Source organism: Dromiciops gliroides, chromosome 5 (assembly GCF_019393635.1).
Source record: "Dromiciops gliroides isolate mDroGli1 chromosome 5, mDroGli1.pri, whole genome shotgun sequence".
NCBI classification, from domain to species: domain Eukaryota; kingdom Metazoa; phylum Chordata; class Mammalia; order Microbiotheria; family Microbiotheriidae; genus Dromiciops; species Dromiciops gliroides.
Window position 1 is genome coordinate 22,082,343 of NC_057865.1, and position 24,326 is coordinate 22,106,668.

General features: G+C 43.9%; 1 protein-coding gene across 1 annotated transcript in view; it reads right to left on the bottom strand.

Annotated features, from left to right (window-relative positions):
• CNOT10 (CCR4-NOT transcription complex subunit 10) overlaps nucleotides 1-9,863 on the bottom strand; it is a 69,042-nt gene extending 59,179 nt beyond the window's left edge. The window contains 4 exon segments of the mRNA XM_043966716.1: nucleotides 3,753-3,853; nucleotides 9,615-9,712; nucleotides 9,715-9,783; nucleotides 9,786-9,863. Coding sequence (XP_043822651.1) covers nucleotides 3,753-3,853; nucleotides 9,615-9,712; nucleotides 9,715-9,783; nucleotides 9,786-9,848 — 331 coding nt within the window. The 5' untranslated portion in view covers nucleotides 9,849-9,863.
• Between the last annotated feature and the right edge of the window lie 14,463 nt (nucleotides 9,864-24,326).

Here is a 24,326-nt window from a genome sequence, read left to right on the forward strand (position 1 = left end):
GGAATGTAAGGCTGGTGAGGAACGCTGATGAAGGTAGTCAAGGGCTTTAATTATGAATTATGGACAAGAAAGAGTGAAGGAAGGGCTGAGCCTGCTCCTTCACCATGAATGGAAGACAGATACACCAAGGCAGAAACCAGGCTATTTCATTCTTCTCTTGTTTCTTAGTTCTCTGACAGAGAATGTGGGTAGGAAAGGCCAGGACCCAAATGGTCAAGCAGGAGCTAGAATCCAAGATAATAGAAGGACGGTGAAAAAGTCCCTCCCTGTCCCTGGGGCTAGGCGAACTAAAGCTTGGGAATCTAAAGGACAGAGGAGATGGCTGCTAAGTCACTCTCAGTGACTTCTGAAAGATCATGGACAAGGGCTGGAGACAAGATGGCAACACCAGACGAAGAAGCATGGCCAAGCTCTACCTTAGGCCTCCTTCAAACAGATCTAGAAAATACACCAGACCAAGGCCCAGTGAGGAAATCCAAGTCAAAGTGAGGAACCATTCTTCCAGCTCAGCCTGGTACAGGGACACTGGGAGCAGGGCTGTACGCCAGGGCAAAAAGAGATCCCAAACCCAACACGGACTAAGTGCAAAAGAGCTGCCAACTAGCACCTTTGTTGCTCATCACCAACTTCTACGTCACAGATCCAGGGCTGACTGGGAAAAAAACTACACGGAGGGATGGCATTCACCTAGCAAGGGGAAGAGCATGGTCTCAGTTCCAGCCTCCAGCCCGGTTTGAAGCCTGCAGAGACATAACCTGGGCCGGCATCTCAGAGCAAAGTAGCTCCTGCAATCCTGTCCTTCGGAAGCAGCAGAGTTTTCCAATTGGCTGATGGGGCTGAGGGCAGCAGCAGTCTTCCAGAAGTCCAAACAGGGCAGACCCATAGACCAGTTGTTCAGACCTAAACCCAGGCCAAGAACTTGCAGAATTCAGATGAAAAGGACAGAAACCAGACTCTGCTCTGGATCAGACCATTTGGGGAACACTGAAAGTACATGTCCTTATCCTAAGCTGTCCCTGAGATCCTGGAATAAAACTACGCCCATTACTCTAAGAAAGCAGCAGAAGGAACATCCAAGACAGTCCTTCTAGAAGTGCAGAGTGCAGCCCTAACGTCAAGTCCAAGGTCAGGAGATGTGCTCAAAGAATGAGCAAACAAAAAAGAATCCCACCCACAAACCCAGATGTAGAAAAATGACCCCAAAATATCTACAAGCAAAGCCTCAAAAGAAAACAAGCTTGGACACAAGTTTAATGAGAATTCCCATAAGAGATGAAGCAAGATTTTTTTTTTTTAAGTTTCAAAATGGTTTTAGAAATGAAAATTCTGGGGCAGCTACGTGGTGCAGTAGATAGAGCACCAGCCCTGGAGTCAGGAGGACCTGAGTTCAAATCTGACCTCAGACACTTAACACTTACTAGCTGTATGACCCTGGGCAAGTCACTTAACTCCAATTGCCTCACTAAAAATAAAAAAAGAAAAAAAAAGAAAGAAAATGAAAATGCTAGAGGAATAAATTGGAAAAGAAATAAAAGCTATGGAAGAAAGAACTGGAAAGGGAACTAAGAGCTTGTCATTAGAGGAAGAAAAACTTAGCCAAGCAGCAAATTCCCTAAAACTTAGAATGGCCAATTGGAAGATAATGACTCGGGGCGGTTAGGTGGCGAAGTGGATAGAGCACCAGCCCTGGATTCAGGAGTACCCGAGTTCAAATCCGGCCTCAGACACTTGACACTTACTAGCTGTGTGACCCTGGGCAAGTCACTTAACCCCAATTGCCTCGCCAAAAAAAAAAAAAAAAGAAGAAGTGACACAAGAAGAAATAGTAAATTAAAGTCAAAAGATTGAAAAAAAAAGGAATGAAAATTTAAAATATCTCATAGCAAAAACTGTCCAGGAAAATACATCAAGGAGACATTATGTAAGAATCACTGGACTACCTAAAATCCATGACCAAAAAAAGGGTATACACATCATATTTTATGAAATCATAAAAGAAAACCTCCTAGAAAGCAAGCCCCTAATGAAAATTCCCAGGAAGATTACAGCCAAAATCCTGAGCTTCTAGGTCAAAGAATACTGAAAGCAGCTCGCAAGAAAGTGTTCAAATACCACAAGTCACAGAACCACATACTATTTAGCAGCCACCGCTATAAAGGAACAGATAACTTGGAATACAAAATTTAGAAGGTAAAGGATATAGACTTACCACCAAGAATAACTTCCCTAGCAATACTGAGTATAATTCTCTAAGAGGAAAAATGGATTTTTAATGAAACAGAGGACTTCCAAGCATTCCTCATAAAAAGACCAGAGCTGCATAAAAACTTTAAAGTACAAATGTGGGAATCAAAAGAAACATAAAAACAAGGATAAACTCTGTGTTCTAATATAGGGAGATGATAGATGTGACTCCTAAGAACTTTATCATCACCTGGAGTCACAGAGGGAGTCTAGCTTAGACAATGGGTCTGGGAACTGTTCTGTTCTAGTTTGATCTTGAATGGAAAGGGAAAGAAAGATGAAGAAGATGGGTGAAGAAGAAAAAATAAAGATTATCTCATATAATGGGTACGAGGGAGTAGCAGTCTATACAAATAAGGAGGAAGTTTTTAATAATTCAATCTCTTCATCTGAATTGGTCAAAGGAGGAAAAAAATATACATACAGCACAAAATGTTTTACTTAATGGGCAAACAGGAAGGAAAGGGGGAAAGAGAAAAGAATGAGGGGAATGAGAGGAGGGAGAATAGGTTAAGGAACAGATTAGTTCTAAACAAAATAAACTCTAAGCAAAATATCATTAGCTGTTCTTTTTGTAGTGGCAAAGAACTGGAAACTGAGCTGGTGTCCACCAACTAGAGAATGGCTAAACAAATCAAGGCATATAAATGTGCAGTAATACTATTGTGCCCTAAGCACTAATGAATGGAATGGTTTCAGAAACAACCTGGGAAGACTTGTATGATGCTGCCTGAGGTGGGAGGAACCGGGGGAATAATTTACACAAGGACAAGATAAAGACTAACGACCTTGAAAGTCATGGCCCCTCTGAGCGACATAGTGACTGACCAGCATTTCAGGAGACTCTTGACGAAGCCCATTTTTCAGCAGAGCAGTAATGGAACCAAGCATATAAAGTGCAACTTTTATAGGCTGTGGCCACATCAGGAATTTGTTTTGCTTGACCCGATACAGGTTTGTAAGAGGGGTGGGAGATGATAGAATAGAACATTATTGCAATGTAAGAAATGGCAAATATAAAGAATTTAGAGAAACATGGGGAGACTTACATTAACTCCAGTCTGGTTTTATAGAAAACATAATAAATCTGTACATTTACTAGAAGAAAAAAAAAAAACCTTTAAAAAAGATCACAGAGAATAGAAGTACTACAAGGAGAAGAACAGATGTACAGAATTTTTTTTTTAAAGGAGCAGAACCCATAAACTAAAGGCTCTTGAGCTCGACTTTGATGTTTAGCAAAATTCTAGAGCATATTCTTAAAGGTCTGGTTAACAACCAACCAAAAAAGAAAACAGTGTTCACAAAGAGCCCACAAAGCTTTATCAAGAACAGGTGATGTCAGACTAAACGTTATTTCCTTTTTTTTTAAAGAAAAAACCAGGGTTACTAGACTGGTCGATCTCTTGCTACATCTTATCTAGATTTTAGCAATGACTTAACAGAGTCTCTTATGTTATTCTTCTGGACAAGATGGAGACACGTGGGTTAGACAATAATACACTTACGTGGATTTGGAACTGGTTGAACGGCTGGACACAATGGGTCATTAATGGCTAGATGTTGGAAGGAGGTCTTTAGTGGAGTGCCCCGGGATCTGTCTTTGGCCCTGTGCAATTTAACATTTTTATTAATAACTTGGATAAATGCATGGATGGCATGCTTAGCAAATTTGCAGATGACACAAAGTTGTGAAGAACAGCCAACAGAGATGATAAGAGTCAGGACCCCAAAATTCTTGACAAGCGAAAAAACACTGAGTAGAATTTAAAAAGACAAAATTTAATAGGGATAAACAAAGTCTTACGTTTATGTTCAGCAGCACAAGATTGGGGAGGCATACCTAGACACAAGGTCATCTGAAAAAGACCTGGAAGTTTTAGTGGACCACAAGCTCAATATGAATTATCATTATGATCTGGAAGCCAATGTGATCTTAGGCTACATTAAGAGAGACCTAAGTCAAAGACAGGGGCCATGAGAGTTCTGCAGTACGATGCTCTATGGGATCCTATCTGGAGTGCTATGTTCAGTTCTGGGTGCCACATTTCAGGAAGCGCACTCCTATGTTGAAGAGCATCCAAAGAAAGTCAAGCATAATGATGAGGGTTCTTGGGATGATGCCTGGGAAGATCCACTTGAAGCCTTGGGAACATTTAGCCTGGAGAAGAGAAGACTTTGGAGAGCCTGAGAGCTACCTTCATGTATCTGAAAGCCTGTCAGGTCACAGAGGGATTAAACTTATTGTGCTTGACTCTAATACAGAGTAACAATGAACAGAACTGGCAGAGAGGCCACTTCAGGCCAGAAGCAGAAGAGGCTGCCTCAGGAGCTGGGCCCTTCCTGATACTAGAGAGAGGTCTTCAGGCAGAGGAGGGGGGTTGGGAAGAGGAGGCCTCTCAGGCCCCTTTCAACTCAAGAGTCTGTAAAAGTCTAGACATTTCATGGGGAAAAGTTTGAGTTTTTAAAACCTGGGAAAATCTCTGTTCTCTCTTAATGGCCCAACAGTGGGGCTTTTTCCGTAACATAGTTTATGTTCAAGTATCACCGACTTCTTCAGCCCCTTAAGCTCTTGCAGTCCCTTGGGCTGATGGAAATTTCACTATCACTTTCCTAATATAAAAAGGATTGGGACAGAAACAGTGGAGAAACTTCCCCTCTAACCCCGCCTCTCCATTTCCTAGTAGTCACATAAACACCTGTGTCCTGACCCTTGGCCATCTTCCCACACCTCAATACATATACCCAAACCTCCAGTTCCCTCAGTATTCATCCTTCGAAAGACACACTATTCATCACTGAAAACTTTTCCCACATCACTATTTGCTGATGAGGCTGGACAGTCCTCAGAGAGTGACCCTCAGCCTAGCCCAGGCCAGTCCTTGATGTGTTTCCACCTTAGAAAGAGCAGCAGAAACTCACTATCACTTGGCACTGTGTTGGGGCCCCAGGGTCACCATGTCATGGTAAAGGGAAGATTAAGGTCTATCAGCTACACTCTGTTCTGGATCACGTGCTTGCCAATCATGGTTATTAAGAATGAAGCTTTAACAATCTGACAACCTTGTCTTTTCAAGTTTCCCAGACCCATGATGCAATAAGAAGCGATAGGCTCAGAGGGCACACTGAAACATTCTTTTTGGGGGGGCATGGCTTAATGCTGGAATTTGTTTTGCTTGACTATACATATTTGTAATGGATTTTGTTTTTCTGCTTTCTCCACGGGTGACGGAGGCAGCGATGGGACAAAGAGAATTTGGAACTGAAAATAAAATTGAATTTAAAATTTTTTGAATATGATTTTATCCATAAAATGAGGCTAACAATACCAGTAACACCAGCCTCAGAGGCTTATGTGGGCATCAGGTGAAATCACATTGAAAGTAGCTGATGACTCTTAATGTTAGTTCTCATGAATGGGTTATCTACCACTACGCCTGGTACAAAGCTGGTGCTTCATAGATGTCTACTGAGTGACTGACCGATTTAACTCTCAACTCCAGGAGAGTTAGGGTATCTTAGCTCAGCTTCCCATCTCTAAGGGCTAACACAGGGCTCTGCATAGAATAGGCAATAAATATTCAGTGATTTGGGGATCATAGTGGTGTTACCTCAGTCAGTTAATTCCAATAAATATCGACTCATAATTAAATGACATGATTAAATGAGAGTCATGCTGTCCAGTTCTCAGAGTCACCTGTAAGTGCCTCCCATTGGGAAACTCCCAGTAAATTTATGGAAGGATAGAAGAATTGAACTCTCTACCTCCTCAAGTGACTCTTATTCAGTCAAACAGGACAAGAATTCAAACCCAGCTCAGTGATCATAGTCTTCCCGGAAAGATAATAGAGTCCAGTGATATTTCATGTTGCTGTTGCTATCATAATCCTCTAGGGACTATGTGTGTTCCCTCCCAGAAATCTCCTCACTGTTATTATTTTCCTGTCCATTAATATAATGCATCACTTACTTAGACAGGAAAGCACCAGGGTTAACAACTACATGAAAACCCAACTACACAAAAGTTTAGGTCCGGATCTTACTGTAAAAGGATCTCCAGAGAGGCCCATTTTGGCAGAGTAGCCTCTTTTCCTCTGTGCTCAGACAGACTCTCTAGGAAGAAAGGGACTCAGGAAATAACACTCACACGATCACAAAGCAGTGTGTGACTCAATTTCTTCAACTCTAAGACCAAATGGCGTTAGTTTGAAAAAGTCTTGAAAAGACTAACAAAGTCTTACCAGAGTGAGTCTGCATCCAATTCCACAATTCATCTTTATTTCTCCAAAAGAAATCACCATTGCCAATTGAAAGAGTAAATGATTGTTTATTGGTAGCCGGGACACCCTCTCCACTTTGATCTAATACAAAGGGTTTATCCTTTAGACACAGAGAGCTCTGGGTCTCCCAAGGCTTGATACTTTTTGAGCTAATGGATTTCATCTTTGACAAAACAATTCCTTTTATGCCAAAGCTACATTAAAAAAAAAAAGGAATTCATTACATCTTCAAAATTCTTTAAACTGGTCAATTTGACCCCCAAATTCTCTCTCTCTCAAAAAAGCAGAACCAAATCTTCATTAGTATATCAAATGAAAAAGCCAGTTAACAGAAAATACAGTGGTAGATTCAAACACAGAATGTTAACAATTCAAATCTGATTGGTGGATAAGCCCCACTGAACTCTAGTGTTCCAGACAAGTTAAATTCATTCGTCAAACTATAGCTAAGTAATCATAATGCTAAAAAAGAAAAGAAGAAAAAAAGAATTTCAAAGAAAAAAAGAATTTTAAGACCCTAGCCAGTCTAGTGCCTCAAATGGATCATACTTTCATGGAAAGAAACTTTACATACCAAAACACTTCAGAAACAACTCAAGGTTATGTCTGTCACAATAGAAAACAGGTCCACACAAGTGACACATGCTTCTTTTTTTTTCATTATCACCTGAACAGCAACACTGTTTCAAGGACTGTTAATAAAGCATGCTCAATAGTACAATGCAAAGCTTTTCATACCAGGTCAGTCACAGAAAAGGAGGATTCCCTGGAGTCAGGAGCAAGATGGGTTCAAAAGCATCTCTATTATTTACACATGCCCTTGGTCCCAACCTCTCTCATCATCTCCAACGGATTACAACCTTCATCTTCTTCTCCTTTTCATATCTTCAACCTCTCTCTTCCCATTTTACTGATTCCTTTCAACTGACTTCAAATATGCCCAAGTCTCCCAAAACTTAAAAACAAACGAGTTCACTAGAATCTACAATCCTGGCTACATATGGCCCTACACATCTTCTCCTCCTCCCTACTCAGCTCAGGGGGGAAAAGCCCTCCCCATACTTCCACTTCTCTCTCCACCTCTCACCCTCTACAGCCTGAATTCATTCTCATTCTCCCTCTCAATATGAGCATCTTTTTTCAGTCCTAACCCTTCTCAACCTGCACCTGATACTGTCAATCTCCACTTCCACCTGGATACTCTCTCCCTTCTAGGTTTTCTTGCCATTGCTCCCTCCAGCAATCCTGTCTGATTGCTCCTTCTCAGTCTCCTTGGCTGGCTCCCCATCCATGTCATACTACCTAACTGTGAGTGTTCTCCAAGGTTCCGTCCTAGGCCCTCTTCGGTCTCTACACTCCAGGGAACCTTATCATCTGACATCAGTTCAATTGTTATCTCTACACAAATAAACCAAATCTATCTTATTACCCTCAGTTCCTAGTAAGGTTCAATTCCATATCACCAAATGCCTACTGGAAATTTCTAACTGGACATCCCAGGCATCTCAATCTCAATGTCGATTGGCACTCCTTCCCCCAATTCTTCCAAATATTCCCAGATCTGTGAAAAGCACAACCCTTCTTGACTGATCAATTCTTCTAGTCTTCCAAACTCAATAATAGCCTCGACACCTTCCTCTCCTTACCTCATGTATCCCATCAGTCACTTCCATGAACGCTACACCATCTGTAGCCCTTTCTGTCTCCTCACAAGGCCACCACCTTAGTTTAGGACATCATCACTGTTCATCTTTTTTGGGTCATGGACCCCTTCGACAATCTGATGAGGCCTATGGACAGTCCTTCTCTGAAAAAGCGTTTTTTAAAATGCCAAAAAACCCCACCATACAACAATAAAAGAAACCAATTATATTGAAAGTTATTTTAAAAAGCAAAACCAAAAAAGGACACAGTGAGTTCAGAACTCTTGATCTAGATTACTGCCACCTACTCCAGGCCATGGGAGTTTCCCTAAGTGCGGTTCTGATCATGTCACTCCCAACCTTAACGGGGGGGGAGGGGGGGGTTTCCTCTAGGTTCCAAGCCAAACTCCTCCATTTGATCTGACCCCAAGCTATCTTCCCGGCCTCGTGGATTGTTACTCCCCCCTGCACGCTGCAAGCAGGCCCAACTGGCCTTCCCTCCGTCCCCCAACCCTGTCCTCTCCAGTCCCAGCGCCTTTAGCTGAAGCCGAAAGCCCGGATCCCCCAGGCCTGGAATGCGCGGCCCCTCCCTCTCCTGTGCCCAAACAGCCCCAGCTGGCACCGATTCTCTTTTCGCGGGGATGCCGCGGGTCCCTGTCATCTCGGCCAGGAGAAGGCACGCTCCTGGCAAGCAGGGGCTGTTTCAGTCTTTGCAGGGCCCCCAGCAGGACCCCAACACGGACGACTAGGATACCACACACCGCCCGCTGAGGGCTTCATTAAACCAGAGTCCATCGCCGGGAACGCGAGCTGGGGCTAAAGGAGGCCTAACAACGGCCGGCGGACCGGCTGCCGTAAGGCGGCCTTCAGAAGGATGGCTCGGAGGGGCCTGAGGGGGCGGAGAAGGGGAGGATGAGGGCACTGGCCCGAGCCCCGGATGAGAGGAGACATCGCTACGCCAGAAGAGTCTCATAGACCCGGCCGAGTCCGCGTCTGGACCAGCTACTGGGCCTCGGGATGCAACGGGGTCGCCCCCCTCCGCCACACTCCCTATAAGGGGGGGAAGGGGCCACAGAGCCCCCCACCCACCCCAAGGTCACAGCTGCAAGGGGACTCCTCCAGAAGAGGAAACTGAGGGTGCCCCAAAAGGGAAGAAACTTCGGCGGGGTTACTGAGATGCTAAGAAAGGGCAAAGCTGGGGGACGGGGGAGGTGGACCCAAGCGAGGACGGGACGGGACGGGAGGTGGGGGACGGCAGCCGCAGCGTGGGCCGTTGGCAGCCCGGGGGAGGAGCTGGGGATGCCGCGCATGCGCCCGCGGCTTTCTCACCGCGCATTGATCCTCCTTTTCCCCCAGCGCATGCGCGTGAACTTCACCAACACCGTTGCGGAAAACGCGTATCCCTCCGCCGCGCGCGCCCGAGGGTGCCCGGCCGAGCCCTCCTCACCTGCGGCCTTGTCCGCTGCCATCTTCCCCGCCCGCTTCACGCGCCTCCCGGCCAGCGGCGCAGCCGGGACTCCGGCGGGGACGACCCGCCGACTCGCTGTGGTAGCCAGCCTTCGCGGACCTCGCGCGGCCCGGGCGGGAAGCGCGGACCTGCAGCCACTAGCCCCCGGCCCGCCTCCCGCAGCGGGGATGATTGCTTTTCTCCGCTGGCGCTCGGGCGAAGACCTCCCGCCATCCACCGCCGGCGGCCGCCCCTCCCCCTTCCCTGACACGCGACTTCCGGGTGCCTCGCGCGCGGCGGAGGTGGGGGGGGCGGGGCGAGGAGAAGAGAGGTCGCGGGAGGGGCGGGGCGATCGTGGGAACGGGGTCCTCGAGGCCACGCCTCGTGGCGCTGACGTCACACCGTCGGCTTCCTCCTGCTCCGCCCCCGCGCCGGGGCGCGCCAGCAGGTGTGAGTGTGTTCTGTAGTGCTCTGGGTCGGCATTATGCACGGAGTGCATGAAGACAGACACCTCTGCGGTAGATTTATGCAAGTGGCCAAAATAAACGCCTTCTGAATTAGATAAACATAAGGAATTATGAACTCATCTTTTCTAACCTGCCGAAAGCATCTTCATCTTATGTTTTTAATTCTTTTTATTAAATCTGGAGGCCGGTGCCTTTCATATCACTGATGCCCCCAACCCCCTTCTAGTATGCAGATCTGCAAGTTGTAATTTTAGAGAAAATGCCCGAGGCACTGAGGAGGTGGGGAGATGGGCAATCTTCATTTTGTGCCTGACCTTTACAGGGGGCTTGGGATCCCTTCCCTGTTTTTGTTTTTTTGTTTTGTTTTGTTTGCGGGGCAATGAGGGTTAAGTGACTTGCCCAGGGTCACACAGCTAGTAAGTGTCAAGTATCTGAGGCCGGACTTGAACTCAGGTACTCCTGAATCCAGGGCCGGTGCTTTATCCACTGCGCCACCTAGCTGCGCTCCCTTTCCTGTTTTTAATGGGCTTGCATTCCATGGGGCAGATAAGATGGACGTGCTTAAGCATAGACAGGATGAATGTAGAAATTTAAATACAGTGTGGCACTAAGAGGGGGTAGGGCTGGATCAGGAAAGGTTTTGTGCTAGCAGTTTCTCCCCGAGGAGGGAGAGATGGCAAGTATGATCATCTCTGATTCTGTGTGACCCTGCTGAGGCTTGGAGATGTGCAGCCAGTGTGTGTCAGACTGCGACGGTGCCTAAAGTGAATAAGTATGGTACTGTCGACAGCAATCCTGTCCGTAGGATTCTTGGGCCAGTCAGGTGCCCCGTGGATAGGGCGCCAGGCCGGGTGTCAGGAAGAGCTGAGTTCAAATCCAGCCTCAGACACTTACTGGCTGTGTGACCCTGGGCAAGTCACTTCACCTTGCTTGCCTCAGTTTCTTCATCTGTAAAATGAGCTGGAGAAGGCAATGGTGAGCCACTCTAGTATCTCTGCCAAGAAAACCCCAGATGGGGTCATGAAGAGTGGGACATGACTGAAACGACAACAACAAAAACAAAACTTAGAATTAATTCACAAGCATTTATTAAGCCCCTGCTGCATGCCAGACCCCATGCTAGGTGTTGGGGGGGAATACAAAAGTCAAAATGAAAGCACCCTTGCCATTCATAGGCCTTAGTTGTACCCACCACGGTGTTCTTAGCGCTGCGCTGGCCACAAATGCTAACTGGCCTCTCTCATCAGTCAGTTACCTATTGACGTCTCCTCCGTAGTAGCTCACGGGCGCCACCTCCTGGCGATGTTTCCTCTTGAGAGAAAAGGAACGGGAATTAATAAGTATCAGGGGCCAGCTTTTCCCCACCTGGAGGCCTGAGGTGACCCACTGGCGAGCATTCCGCCCTTGGCTGCTGGGAGGCCTGGCCTCTGGCGGCGTCTTACCTTCAGGCCTTCATTGACCGGCTGGGATTCCAATGAGGGGTAAAAGACATAATGCGGGTCTGGAGGCTCCCATGGAGACTCAACTCATGTAGTCGGGATTGCGCCTTTGCCCTCCTTTTTAGTGTTCCTTATGGTGGCCAAGCAGCAACCTTAGGAGTCCCCAGAAGGTCCTGGAAGGACTGCAGTGTCCCCAAAGAAGCAGTGGTTGAGAGCAGAGGAGCCTCCAAGAGAGAGCCCCCCACCAAAGAAGATCAAAGCTTGGGTGTTTGATTGGAAAATGCCAGATGAAATGTAACGTGGCCACCTGGAATCCTGCCCCCAAACTCACCAAAACACAACTGTTTAATGTCAAAATACTTGAGTGTTAGGTTGACTGGACTTGTAGCAACAAGGTAAATTATTGCATTTTGTCCAACTCTTTCTGTCAGCGAACACTGTGTTTCCTTTAAATTCAGAATTCCTTTTTTATGAGTAAGAAATCATGTGTCCTAAACTTTATTTATGTTTGCACATTGGGGAGACCCCTCAGACTTTGGAGCCGTAACTATTCATGTGATTAGCAGCTTTCCATAGAAATCACCGCAGTTGGGGGTTGTTTATGAGCCAAGAAATGTGAGAATGAGGAGCCCTCCCCATGGGGAAGTCAGTGAGGAATGAAGATCCCTGCCCCTGTGGCCTCAGGTGAGTGCATTATGTGCAGCTGGGGAAATTGTGGCCCTGGGACAGGAACCTACCCAGGTTCACCCTTCCTTTCTACCACACATTCTTCTCTGAACACCTGTAATGTTTATGGGTGAGGACAGGTGAGCACACAGAGCTCTCACCACTATTAATGTTTTTAAGCAAAACTTCCCTTAGAGAACCCAGCTAAACCCTGGTGTTTATTTGCATTTCCTACCAGCAGAGGGCACAAATAAAACTAAATTAAAAACAAGCTTTTGTCATGTTAGCTCCCTAAGAAAATGTGGCTTGTCAGCGATGCCTAATTAGAAAATGCTGGAAAGAAAACAGTAATTTTATATCCTATCATTTAAAAATAGTGCAGTCCTTAAACTATTTTAATCTCTAAACTCTTCTATTATAATTAAAATGTTAGTAGCCTAGGGACAGCTAGGTGGGGCAGTGGAAAAGCACTGGCCCTAGATTCAGGAGGATCTGAGTTCAAATTTAGCCTCAGACACTTGACACTAGCTGTGTGACCCTGGGAAAGTCACTACCCTTATTGCCCTGCAAAAACCAAATCCAAAACCAAAAGAAAATGTTAGTAGCCTAGCTTCCCAAGCAGAATTTGGCCACTTGCTGGCACTTGATGAGAGAGCATTATTTTAACCTTCACACGTTAAAATATCTCCCTTGGCTCCTCATTTCTCCTTTGCCTCGGATGATCTCCACCCCACTCCCCCAGGTGTTCATGTTCTCCCCCTCTTGAAATGATATTGTCTCCTTTTGTTTATCCTTGTATTTACTTATCTGTGGACAGGTTGTATTTTCCAGGAGAATGTAAGCCCTTGAAGCGCAGCCGGCTTCCCTTCCATTTTTATATTCCTGTGGCCCAGTGCGGTGCCCAGCACAGAGAAGGGGATAGAAACTGTGAGGGAAAAATTCATCCTCTTCTCAATAATTCTCAGGAACTCAGCAGCGAGGCGACAAAGGCTTTATTTTCTTCTCATGAGAAGGAGGCACCCTAGTGTGCAGCTAGTGGGTGCCCTGTTTTATACCCTAGTCCCTAACTCGAATGGACCCTCCCCTTTTTCATCACTGGTCGGGGTTACAATCTACGCGCAAAAACTAGCTAATCGGAACGCAGTATTCCCACCCCGCTTCCTTGTATGGGCATAACTCAGGAGTGGACCCTATACTTCCTTATATGGACAGAACTCTGGAGAGGACCTAATTGAGACCAGGGCTCCTTGAACCATGTGACCTTGCTAACCTGAGGGGGAGGAGGGGATCTGAGACCTTTGTCCTACAAACAGGTCAGGGGAGTATGACTGACTGTTATATCCACATTGAGAGGAGACAATTACCCATTTCTCACAGAAACACTGACTGAAATGGGAGTGTTAGCTGGGCCAGGCTCCTCTGCACTCCTGCTTTAGAGTCGGCTCCACTGGGCACAGATGTAGAGACAGAAATACATGGTGCTTGTACAAAGGAGAAGTTTCAGTTCATCCTTTGTGCTCTTGTAGAGGGCCTGGCCCTCAGCTTTTGAATCTTCTAGCTTAGCTAACACCCTTGTTCCTCATCACTCAGAAAACAAGCTTTATGGCCTTGGGTATTTGTATCAGGTTGTGGGCCTCATCATTCATTTCAGATCTTCAAAGGCCTACACCACCAGACTTCTATCGATTTTATTGTTTTGTTGATTGTCTAGACTTTAGAAGGGATTAATAATACTAAGGCATCCTTCTCCTGCCCCCCCCTCCCCCAAGAGAACCCAGTGGTTAAACATTTGCCAGCATAGCCCAGTGGTGACCCAAAGTGTAGCTTGTGTCTAGGGAAGTTTCAGGGGACCCATGATCGAGACTGAGCTATCTATACAAGACACTCAAGAACATTTCATTCGATTGTAGAGGAGAGGGAGGCTCAGACTAGCCAAAGCCAGCAAGTGAGGTCTTTGGGACGGAGATCAGAATAGATGGAGGAGATGGGTCAGGGGCTATGGATGCTGCTATAAAGACAAGGATAAAATCAACCCTAAGCCTGGCAACACAGCAACAATATGGGGGCTGGGGATTACTTTCCTTTGCCCTTTTAACTCCCCTCCATACCTACCACCTCAGACATCACCCTGGGCCATCCCAGAGGCTGTAAGACGCTGGGGATGTGTGTGAATGAGGGGTGAGAGACTCATAAGATCACATGTTGACAGGTGGAAGAGGAGAGGATGACCATAGGGGTCACCAAGACCAAAAAGATTTGGACTCATTTTACAAATGAGGAAACTGAGGCCCAGAGAGGTTGGGTAATTTGTCTGAGGTCACACTGGGAGAACTGGGATTCAAATCCAGGCCCTCGGACCCCACAGCTGTCCCTTTGTGCGTGTATTGTAACACAAAGGCCATCCAGTTACAAATAGTACAGGATTTTTGTCTCACCCAGAGGAATTTCATGATTTACATCTCATCTGTAACCAATATCTTTCTTTAACACATTGTAAAAAGGTTATTCTTTGAATGAACCTATACATAGTGGGGGGGGGTGCGCCAGGTCTATGGGTCACTAAGCCTGTTTTGCTCATCAGGCTTTCGGTGACACAAAGACACCTCCCTATCCTTGTTTCCACTGAGGTCTTCAGAGCTGTTCCTGATAGATATTTATCAGGAGCATGTAACCATTACCACTGATCGCTAGGTGGCACTGTACCACTAATTAATCCAAGCACAGGGCCCTTAGGGATCATGGAGCTGGTAACACCCTATCCCTCAAACCCCATTTTACCGGTAGAGAAATTGAGGTCCAGGGAGAAGTGACTTAGGACCATTGATTTAGAACAGAAAGGGCCCTCAAGGAGTAGCAAGGTCCACTCCTTCATTTTACAGATAATGAAGCTCCAGGCCCCCAAGGTCGCTCTGTTCTTTGCACACATATGCATTCCTTAGGTAGTAAGTATCAGAGGTAGGATTTGAAACTTGTTCTTGTGACTCCAAAATCAGGCTCCTGCAAAGCTGAGACTTGAACCTGGGTCCTCACTCAAGCTTTTCTAGCTTTATAGAATCATAGATTCACTAAATGTAGAGCTGAGAAAGACCTTAGAAATCATCCGGTTCTAAGGCTAGAAAAGCTTGTGAGGACCCAGGTTCAAATCTCAGCTTTGCCACTTATGACTCACATGACCATGAGCAAAACAGGCAGGAGCCTGGTTTTTCCAGTCATAGTGCCCCAGCAGGCCCTTATCTACTATTGCCATAGCTTCCTCCCTGGTCTCCCTGCTCCAGTCTCTCCACTCTGTTCCATCCTCCATATGGCTGCCCAGTTTTACCAAATTCCTACTCAGAAAACTCCAGGGACTCCCACTGCTGTTAGGATGAAATATAGATTTGTCAGTTTGGCACTGAAAGCCCTTCAAAATCCGGCTCCACCTTACCATCCCAGGATTACCTCACATTCCATTCTCTAACACTCTATTCTAGTCAAATTGGTCTATTTGCTGTTCCCAAAACACAGCATCGCAGCTCCTGGCTGCTTGTTTTTGCGTGGGCTGCCCTCCATCCCTGGAAGGAAGTTCCCCCCTCTCCTCAGAGACCTCTTCAAATTCTGAGCTTCTTTCAAGGCTCATCTCACAGCACTGCCTAAGGAAGCTTTCCCTGAACCTTCTGTTTGTTAGTGTCTCTTTCTCCGTAGATTATCTTATATATTTACTTATCCGAGCACATAACTTGGAATGGAAATTCCTTGAAGGAAGAGACTTTATTCTGTTGTCTATGTATCCCTGGTGCCTAACACAGTGCCTTGCACATACTTGTTTGCTGAACACCCCAAGTACCAAAATATTTTCTATAAATTAATGTAAAGGCAGAACCCCTTCTGGGTGGCTTCTTTTCTCACTGGTACTGGCAGGATGGATCAACCCCAGAGAGCATTTGAATACTTCTTTCCTGAGACTTCAATCTGGAGGTAATCCTGGAGAGCTGGGATTTCTCATACTGTAGTTCATGAGCCCCTATTCAGTGTACTTACTGATATCAATCAGTACTTGGTGTCTTGAGCTCCTAAAGTCTTATTGTGGGTCAGTGACTGGTTTTTTTGTTTGTTTTGTTTTTTTGCAGGCAATGGGGGTTAAGTGACTTGCCCAGGGTCACACAGCTAGTAAGTGTCAAATGTCTGAGGCTAGATTTGAACTCAGGTACTCCTGAATCCAGGGCCGGTGCTTTATCCACTGCACCACCTAGCTGCCCCTGAGGATTTTTCTAAACATCATTCTCTGTCTTGATTTTTACTCAATAACTTCCCAGTACTGTCTGAGTTATCTCATAATTATCCTAGCAATATTTGGCCGGTAGAGGAAGGTGGACTTGATCTTTTTTTTTTTTTTTTGTCAATGCATCTGCTCTATAACTTAGAATCTTATAAAGCTGCCTGAATCGATGAGTGGTCAGGTGACTTGTCCACGGTCACCAAGTCTTCAGGCCAGGACTGAAGCTGGCGTTCCATCCGCTGCTCACCACTCTGATGCCTTCCAACAATACTAACATAATATCAGTATAAAGTAATTGAATGAATATACACTTTGTATAATAGCTCATCTCAACACAGATAGAGACTAAGGTGTTTCTGGAGTCCTAGTGCCTTTGTATCCCAGTGTTCAGATTTTCTTGAGGCTCAGGTGTCACACTCCCATGGCTCTCCTGCTCCCCCAAGTGCAGCTGAACCAGATTAAAATGTAATTAGGAAATGTTTAACAAAGTAAGTAATAGCACAGTGCAATATGGGTAATGATAATTTGTGTTTTTTAAAGTCAATCTATACTCTCAGGAATCTGTTTCTACTTGAGTTTAACACCACTAGTAAGAATTTTTAGCTAAAATAGAAAGCAGCCAAAGGTGGGATGTCCTGCCCTGTTCCCTGCCCACACTTCCACGGGGCTGAGGCTGAGTTGGGATGTTTTGTGATGGACGCTCCAGGTGCAAAGATCCCTAGGCCCTTGGTTGGTGCTTTGAACTTCTCTCATAAAGGTCAGGTGGAAGTGGAAGTTTTATTGTTTCCTACTGATCCTGATTCCTTCATTGGGTAAAATTATATCTTTCAGCTAAGATGTTTGATGGCATTTGTTGTCAGACTGGGTTTATGGGATGGTTTTGCTGAACTCCTCTCCTCCCCTACACTCCCCTCCTCTCCTCTTTCCCTCTCCTTTCTCTGTCTCTCTCCGTCTCTCTGTCTCTCTGTCTCTCTGTCTCTCTCTGCTTCTCTCTGCCTCTCTCCCTGCCTCCCTTGTTATAGGGGATGGTTCACTGGGTTGGAGGGCGTGGATAAGGGATTTATTTGGAAATTAAGATGATGTAAAAACAAAATATATTAGTAAAAAAAATTTTTTGTAACAATGAAGTTGTTAAGGCTCTTGCCTCAGACACTTCAGTGCCCAGTGGTTCAAGGGGAATGTCATTTTGCCTGTGTGCACCTCTATTTCCTCACACGTGTGTCAGGGACAGACCACATCAGTTTGCTTGATGGACTGGAAATTCTCCAGGTAGAGGCGGTCATGATGCAGTAAAACAATGGTGTCCTGAAGAGTCTGCAGAGTATGTGTAGACATTCTAGAGCTGGTTCTGGCCTCTAGGTACTGGGTTAGGAGAAGCCTTTTTCAACTGGGGGCCCACATCCTTGACTAGTAGTATCTGGTGTGAGACAACACTCTAAGGGTTGAAGCCTTGGCCACTTTCTCCCTCTGAGACCTGGTGACCCTGTGAAAGGGGCCTCCCAAGGTCTTTGTCCTCTGGCTTTGTTACTTGCTGCTTTAAGGGCAGGAGATTCATCTGCAAGTCAGAAGAGAAAGGCATAGGCATCTAGGGATGGGGAGTTAGAGTCCTTGCCAGGCTTTGCATATAAGGGGTGCCCTTCATAGCTCAGCCTGGCCACAGCAGAAACAAAGACTTAGCCAGCAAGAGTTGCCACATTTGGATAAATGACTTATGTGGGGACCACTCTCAGAGTGGGTTAGGGGATATTCCATCCCTAGGGTGCTGAGGGGAGATTGGCTATCTCTTCAAAGTAAACATCTCTTTGTAAAAGCTAATTAATGTTCAGTGGTTGAATGGAACTGGGGTGCCCAGCATGAGGGGAACATAGGGGTGCTCAGGCTGATGGCAATAAGGAAAGAACAACCCTCCCAATTCCTCAGGGTGCTCTGATGATATAGCAGGCAAGGGCATAATCACTAGACTCACAAGATGCCTACTTCACCAGGTACCAGGTGAGGACACTCTGTAAGCCTTGACATCCATGTGGCCAGAAGCGCAGAGAAGGGGAGTCGCTGTGGTTTCCTGCTTCAACAGGGCTTGAACTGAACCTGCTGCTTGATTCTGGCCAGAGCCGCCTTTAGCCACCTCTCCACCTTCACCTCCACTAACCAACACTTCTCCATACTACAGTTTGAGCAGCAGTTTGAGATGCCAAGTCTTAACACCATAATGGGAATGAAAGTTCATGTGATAAGAAAATGGGGAGAGGATATGTACACAAATAGGGTACAAGGTAGAATGGAAAGGGACAAAGGAGAACTCCAGACAGAGCGCTCTAGAAAGACTTTCAACTGGGGACATCAGGGAGGGCTTCACTGAGCTGAACTTTGAAAGTCAAGGATCAGTAGAGATTCCGTTCATTTAATTCAGTGTAATAAGCACTTATGGGTGCTTAGGAGCTGTGACTACAAAGACAAAGATCAACCAGTCCCTGCCCTCAAAGAGTTTATATTCTACCAAGAGGGGAGGGGAGCAATATGTATACAGATGAGAAGCATATACAAACCCAATGCGACATCATGTCTTATAAATATATACAGTTATCCCTTCCATATCACAGGGGTTAGGAGCAAGGCACCCCATGTAAAATTTCTTATGTCTCCCTTTGTGCCAGAGAAGAAGTCTGATTTTTTTCATTTTCTTTTATGGGATGTTAATAGTACCTTATTGTAAAATTCGGGTTATTTGAACATAGGCTCTGTGTCATCTGCTGGTCTTCACATGCAAAACTCCCCCAAAATTCCCATTCAATTTTTTATGCCCACCCTCGATATATCAAAACCTTGATGGGGAAAGTTGCAATATGGAAGGGATAACTATATACCTATATACCTATATTTTTATATGTCTGACATATGCATGTCTTATACATATGTTTAGATATTTACATATGCCTATTGTTACTCAGTGGTGTGGAGGTTCTTAGGTATTCCTCCTTAAAGAATTACACCTCTTTGAAGGCAACCCAATTCGAATAAGTCTTTTATTTGGGCTCTTGGAGAAAGTGACCAAGAGGCTGAGTCTAAGACTTCGCCTCAAGGGGAATAGAGAAAACACAATTCTCTGAAACGAATTTTTCTTCTGCCAGAAGGGAGGCCAAAAAGAGGGATGGTGGGGGGATAGATGTGATGACCACCTGACTAAGGAAAGTTCCCTTTGAGGGTGGGATGGGGGAAAGCTTCCTGAGAGTCAGGCGGATTTTCTTTTGGAATGAGAGTTCTAGTAGCCACACCTAACTGACATTCCTACTATAGAATTTAAATCTCCTCTTCTTAGGTGTGTCTATCCTGATAGCTAATTGGCCAGTTTAAACTTTAATAGTCTCCACCCACATGTCACCTATGAATATATTTTTAATATATTTATATGTTATAACATATTTAAAGGTATAATTATATATGATATATAGTATATAAATAAAATCTAATCTATTTAAGTATAAATATATTTATACATAAAATGTATATATAAAAATATATGACATAATGTTAGGTGCTATGGTATACAAAGCATATGACTACCATTATTTTTTACAAGATAGGATTTCTATTAGAGCAAGGTCAGTTATTAGGAAGTGATAGATATGTTTTGTTTTCTTTTTTTTAAAGAAAGAAATCCATCAATGGAACAGTACCAGGATTTTCTTTTGGGGGGGACAATGGGGAGAACCAGATCTGCTATTTAATTGGTATCCAGAACTCGTAGCCAGGGAAATCCTTCTCGCAACAGGGATGGATACCCACCCACACTACAAATCAAGAGATTTGCCCTGGGGGCGCTGAGAGGTTGTGACTTATCCAAGGTCACACAGCCAATATAAGTCAGACATTAGCCTTATTTATATTCATTAAAATGAAAAAATAAAACGATAACAAATTCTAGTCCAGCAAAACAATTGCCCATATTGACCATGTCCACAAATGTATATCTCATTCAGAATTTTAAGACATCATCACTTTGGCAGGAGGTGGGTGGTATATTTCATCTTCAGTCCTGGAGACTTGTGGTTTATCATTGCATTGGTCAGAGTTCTAAAGACTTTCAGAGATTTTTCTCCATAATATTGTTGTCATTGTATAAATTGTTCCCCTAGTTCTCCTCACTTCACTCTGCATCGACTCGTAGAATTCCATTTAATTTTTTCTTTTGGCACAGTCCATTACATTTGTGTGCCATAATTTGTTTAGCCATTCCCCAACAGACAGATGCCCCCTTAGTTTCCAGTTTGGGGCTACAGTGAAAAGAGCTGCTCTAAGCATTTTTTGTACATACGGTTCCTTATCTATTTTGACATCTTTGGGATATAGACCTAGTGATGGTTTCAGTGGACCAAAGGGCATGCATGCACAGTTTAGTAACATTTTGGTAACTGTTCCAAATTGCTTTCCTGAATAGATGATTTCCTGAATAGATGGATTTTTTAAAAGGGGAAATATACTTTGATTTTTTTTTTTTTTGCAGGGCAATGAGGGTTAAGTGACTTGCCCAGGGTCACACAGCTAGTAAGTGTCAAGTGTCTGAGGCCAGATTTGAACTCAGGTACTCCTGAATCCAGGGCCGATGCTTTACCACTGCACCATCTAGCTGCTCCCATACTTTGATTTTTAATAGTTAAGAACCTCCATCAGATCTGTGGCTTTGTTCCAGATAAATGTAAATTCAAAGAGGAGCCCAGCCATGCACAGTCTAATAATGGGTCCATGACAGTCTCGCTGTCCTCATCTGTAAAAGCAGGTGACTGAGTGCCATGATCTCTTAGGTTCCTTCCAGATCTAAGATCGTATGTCCTGATGTCCCTGATTACCTAGATCAAGCATTTACAGAATTGATAATATTGCTTAGGATTCAACTGGAATGATGGCTAAGATAGAAAAATTCACTACAAGAATATTGAGTTGAATGAATGAGCCATATACATATAAAACCAGGGGGAACCCCCTCCTGGGGGAATGGAGCTTTTCCAGAAACTCCACCCTACGGAATCCTTGTTGGTACTATCAGAGAGAGAGAAATCCCCAATTTTGTTTCATCTTTATACTGTCCAAAGGCACTCTCCCTTTTGGGCTGCCCACCAGGGTCTTTCCATGTGAAATGGTCAAGGAGAGAGCTGCCTTACTTGTAACTACTGGGAAAAGCCATTCTCATCATTCTGTCCCCCTGCATAAAGTTGCACTGCTTTTAAAGTCTCAATTTAGTTTCTCAGAGAGTCACAACAGTGAGTATTGTTGCCAGGCAACAAACAACAGGAGAGCATGAGTTTCATCTTTTTTGGAATATAGAATATCTTAGTTCTGTGGTTTCCATGGAGAAACCCAATTGTCATGGTTAATTTCGTCCCCGGCGCTGGAACGGGAAACTTAGTCAAGACAATCAGGCTTATTAAGCAATTACATATTCTAAGGAATTGGATATTGTAGGAGAGAGATTTTACTTGTACTCCCTTCCCCAAAGTGCTATTAAAAGGAAATTGTGTGAGGCTTAATAGGTGACATAAATGTAACTTGGCTCAAGCCAATTGTGAGTTGTTGTGAGCCTCATAATAAATAGCATAGGAGGTACTAAGTAAATTCCAGTTATTATTATTAATGAATAACTATTGCCACCATCTCAATAGAATGTAAAGTCTATGAGGGCAGAGATTGCTTCATTTAATTTTAAATTTCCTGGAGCCTAGCACATAGTAAGCTCTTATTAAATTCTTGTTCAATCGAAACTTTGAAAATCATCTCCTGCACTTTAAAAATTACTCCTTTCCTGTGTGACAGATGCTTTTTGCTATTAATACAGTCACATATCATCAGCATCACTCATGACATCTGTATCATTTCCAGTTCAGATAGCAGCCAAGGGCTGAGAGTTGGTAGCAGCCATGTGTGAAGCTAGGAGAAATAATGGCCAGATTGCTTGTAAGCCTGTAAGTGATGCTGTTAGATGAGAGTATGCCTGAATTGTTAACACTGCACTGAAAACAAAACAAAGATCTGCCTTTGGCACTGTTAGTAGTCTCTAAAAGAACACAGATGAGCTAAAGGCACAGCCTTCATTTCATACACTTCCTGAATGGGTAGAAGTGAAAGATGAAGGGATCATGAGATTTACAACTAGAAGAGATCTTAGAGATGACCTGAAACCCAGAGAGGTTAAGTGACCCCAGGTCACACAGGTAATAAGTAGCAGAGCTAAGAGAGCCCGCCCCTTGTCCCTTATTATAGGTCTGACCCTATCCATGCTCTTCCTTGCCCTGCTCTCTGCCTCCAACTTCTACCTAATTATCAGCTCCATTTTTAGCCCTTGCTTTTATTTTCCTAAGATTGGGTTACTTAAGCCCTCTATTTCTTGTTCTGTTGACCTGGGCATTTTATATTTTAACAAATATTCATCCATTTAATTTAGATTGTTAGGTTTTTTGGCAAATAATTGGGTAAAATAATTACTAATAATTTATTTTATTTCTTCTTCACTGGTTGCCATTTCTGTTTTTGTTTTTATTTTCAGTGCTGGTAATTTGGTTTTCATCTTTTTTAAAATTAAGTTAGCTAATAATTTATCTATTTTATTTGTATTTTTAAGCCCTTTGCTTAATTATTAACTCAATGGGTTTATTTTGTTTTCAATTTTGTTAGTCTTCTTGATTTTCAAAATTTCAATTTGGGTGTTTAATTGGAAGTTTTAATTTGCTGGTTTTCTAGTCTTTTTTAGTTGTATGCCCAGTTCATTGATCTGTTCTTTTTCTCTTTTATTGATGAAAGTGTTTTTCCCCCTCAGGACTTGTTTGTCTGCAACTCCCAAATTTTGGTATGTTGTCTCATTGTTATATTTTAATGAAATTGATTATTTCTGATTTGCTCTTTGACCTACTCACTCTTTAGGATTTATTTAATCTCCAACCAATTTTAAATTGGTTCATCAATGGACCTTTATTGAATATAATTTTTACTGTATCCTGGTTGGTAAAATATGTTTAATATTTCTGCCTTTCTGAATTTGCAAGATTTTTAATGTCCTACTTCATGGTCAATTTTTGTAAAGGTACCATACAGAGTATGGCAATATGTAGAGTCCTTTCTATTTCCATTCAATAATCTCCATATTTATCATATCTAACTTTTCTAAAACCCTATTTGTTTCCTTCATTTATCTTTTGTTTGTTTTTTGGTTAGATTTATCTAGATCTGAGGGGGGTGTGAATTGAGGTTTCCCATCATCCATTATTTTATCCCATTATTTTACTATCCATTTTACCCTATAACTTTTTTAACTTTTAAGTATCTAGCTGCTTTGGTATTTGGTGCATATATGTTTAATATTGAAATTAATTCACTGTCTATGGTATTCTTCAGCAAAATGAGATTCTTTGTTTTTCACTCTTAATTAATTCTCTTTTTACTGTTGCTTTTTTCTGAGATCATATTTGATGCCCTGTCTTTTTTAACTTTAGTTGAAGCTTAATAGATTTTGCTCCAGCCTCTTATTTGAACTCTGTATGTATCTTTGCTTCCCACACCCTCTTTAAGAGTTTATTTTGCTTAATACTAATCCCTTTCTTAACACAATCTTCTTCTTGTCCCCCCACCCCCATTTCCTACTCCCCATTCCTTCCTTTGCTTCCTCTCCCTCCTGCTAAGTGAAATGTATTTCTCTACCCAACTGTGTGTTTCTTCTTTCCTCCTTTCACCAGTTTAGAATAAGAGGAAGGTCCAAGTGTTGCCTGCTCCCCCCAACCCTTCCTCCTTATTTGTATACCCTAATTATGGGAAATAATTTTCCCCATCCTTTTTCTCCCTTCTCTTCTTCCCCGCCCCTGCCATGTACACCTCTTCTCCTGCCTTTCTTTTTCTTCTTTTA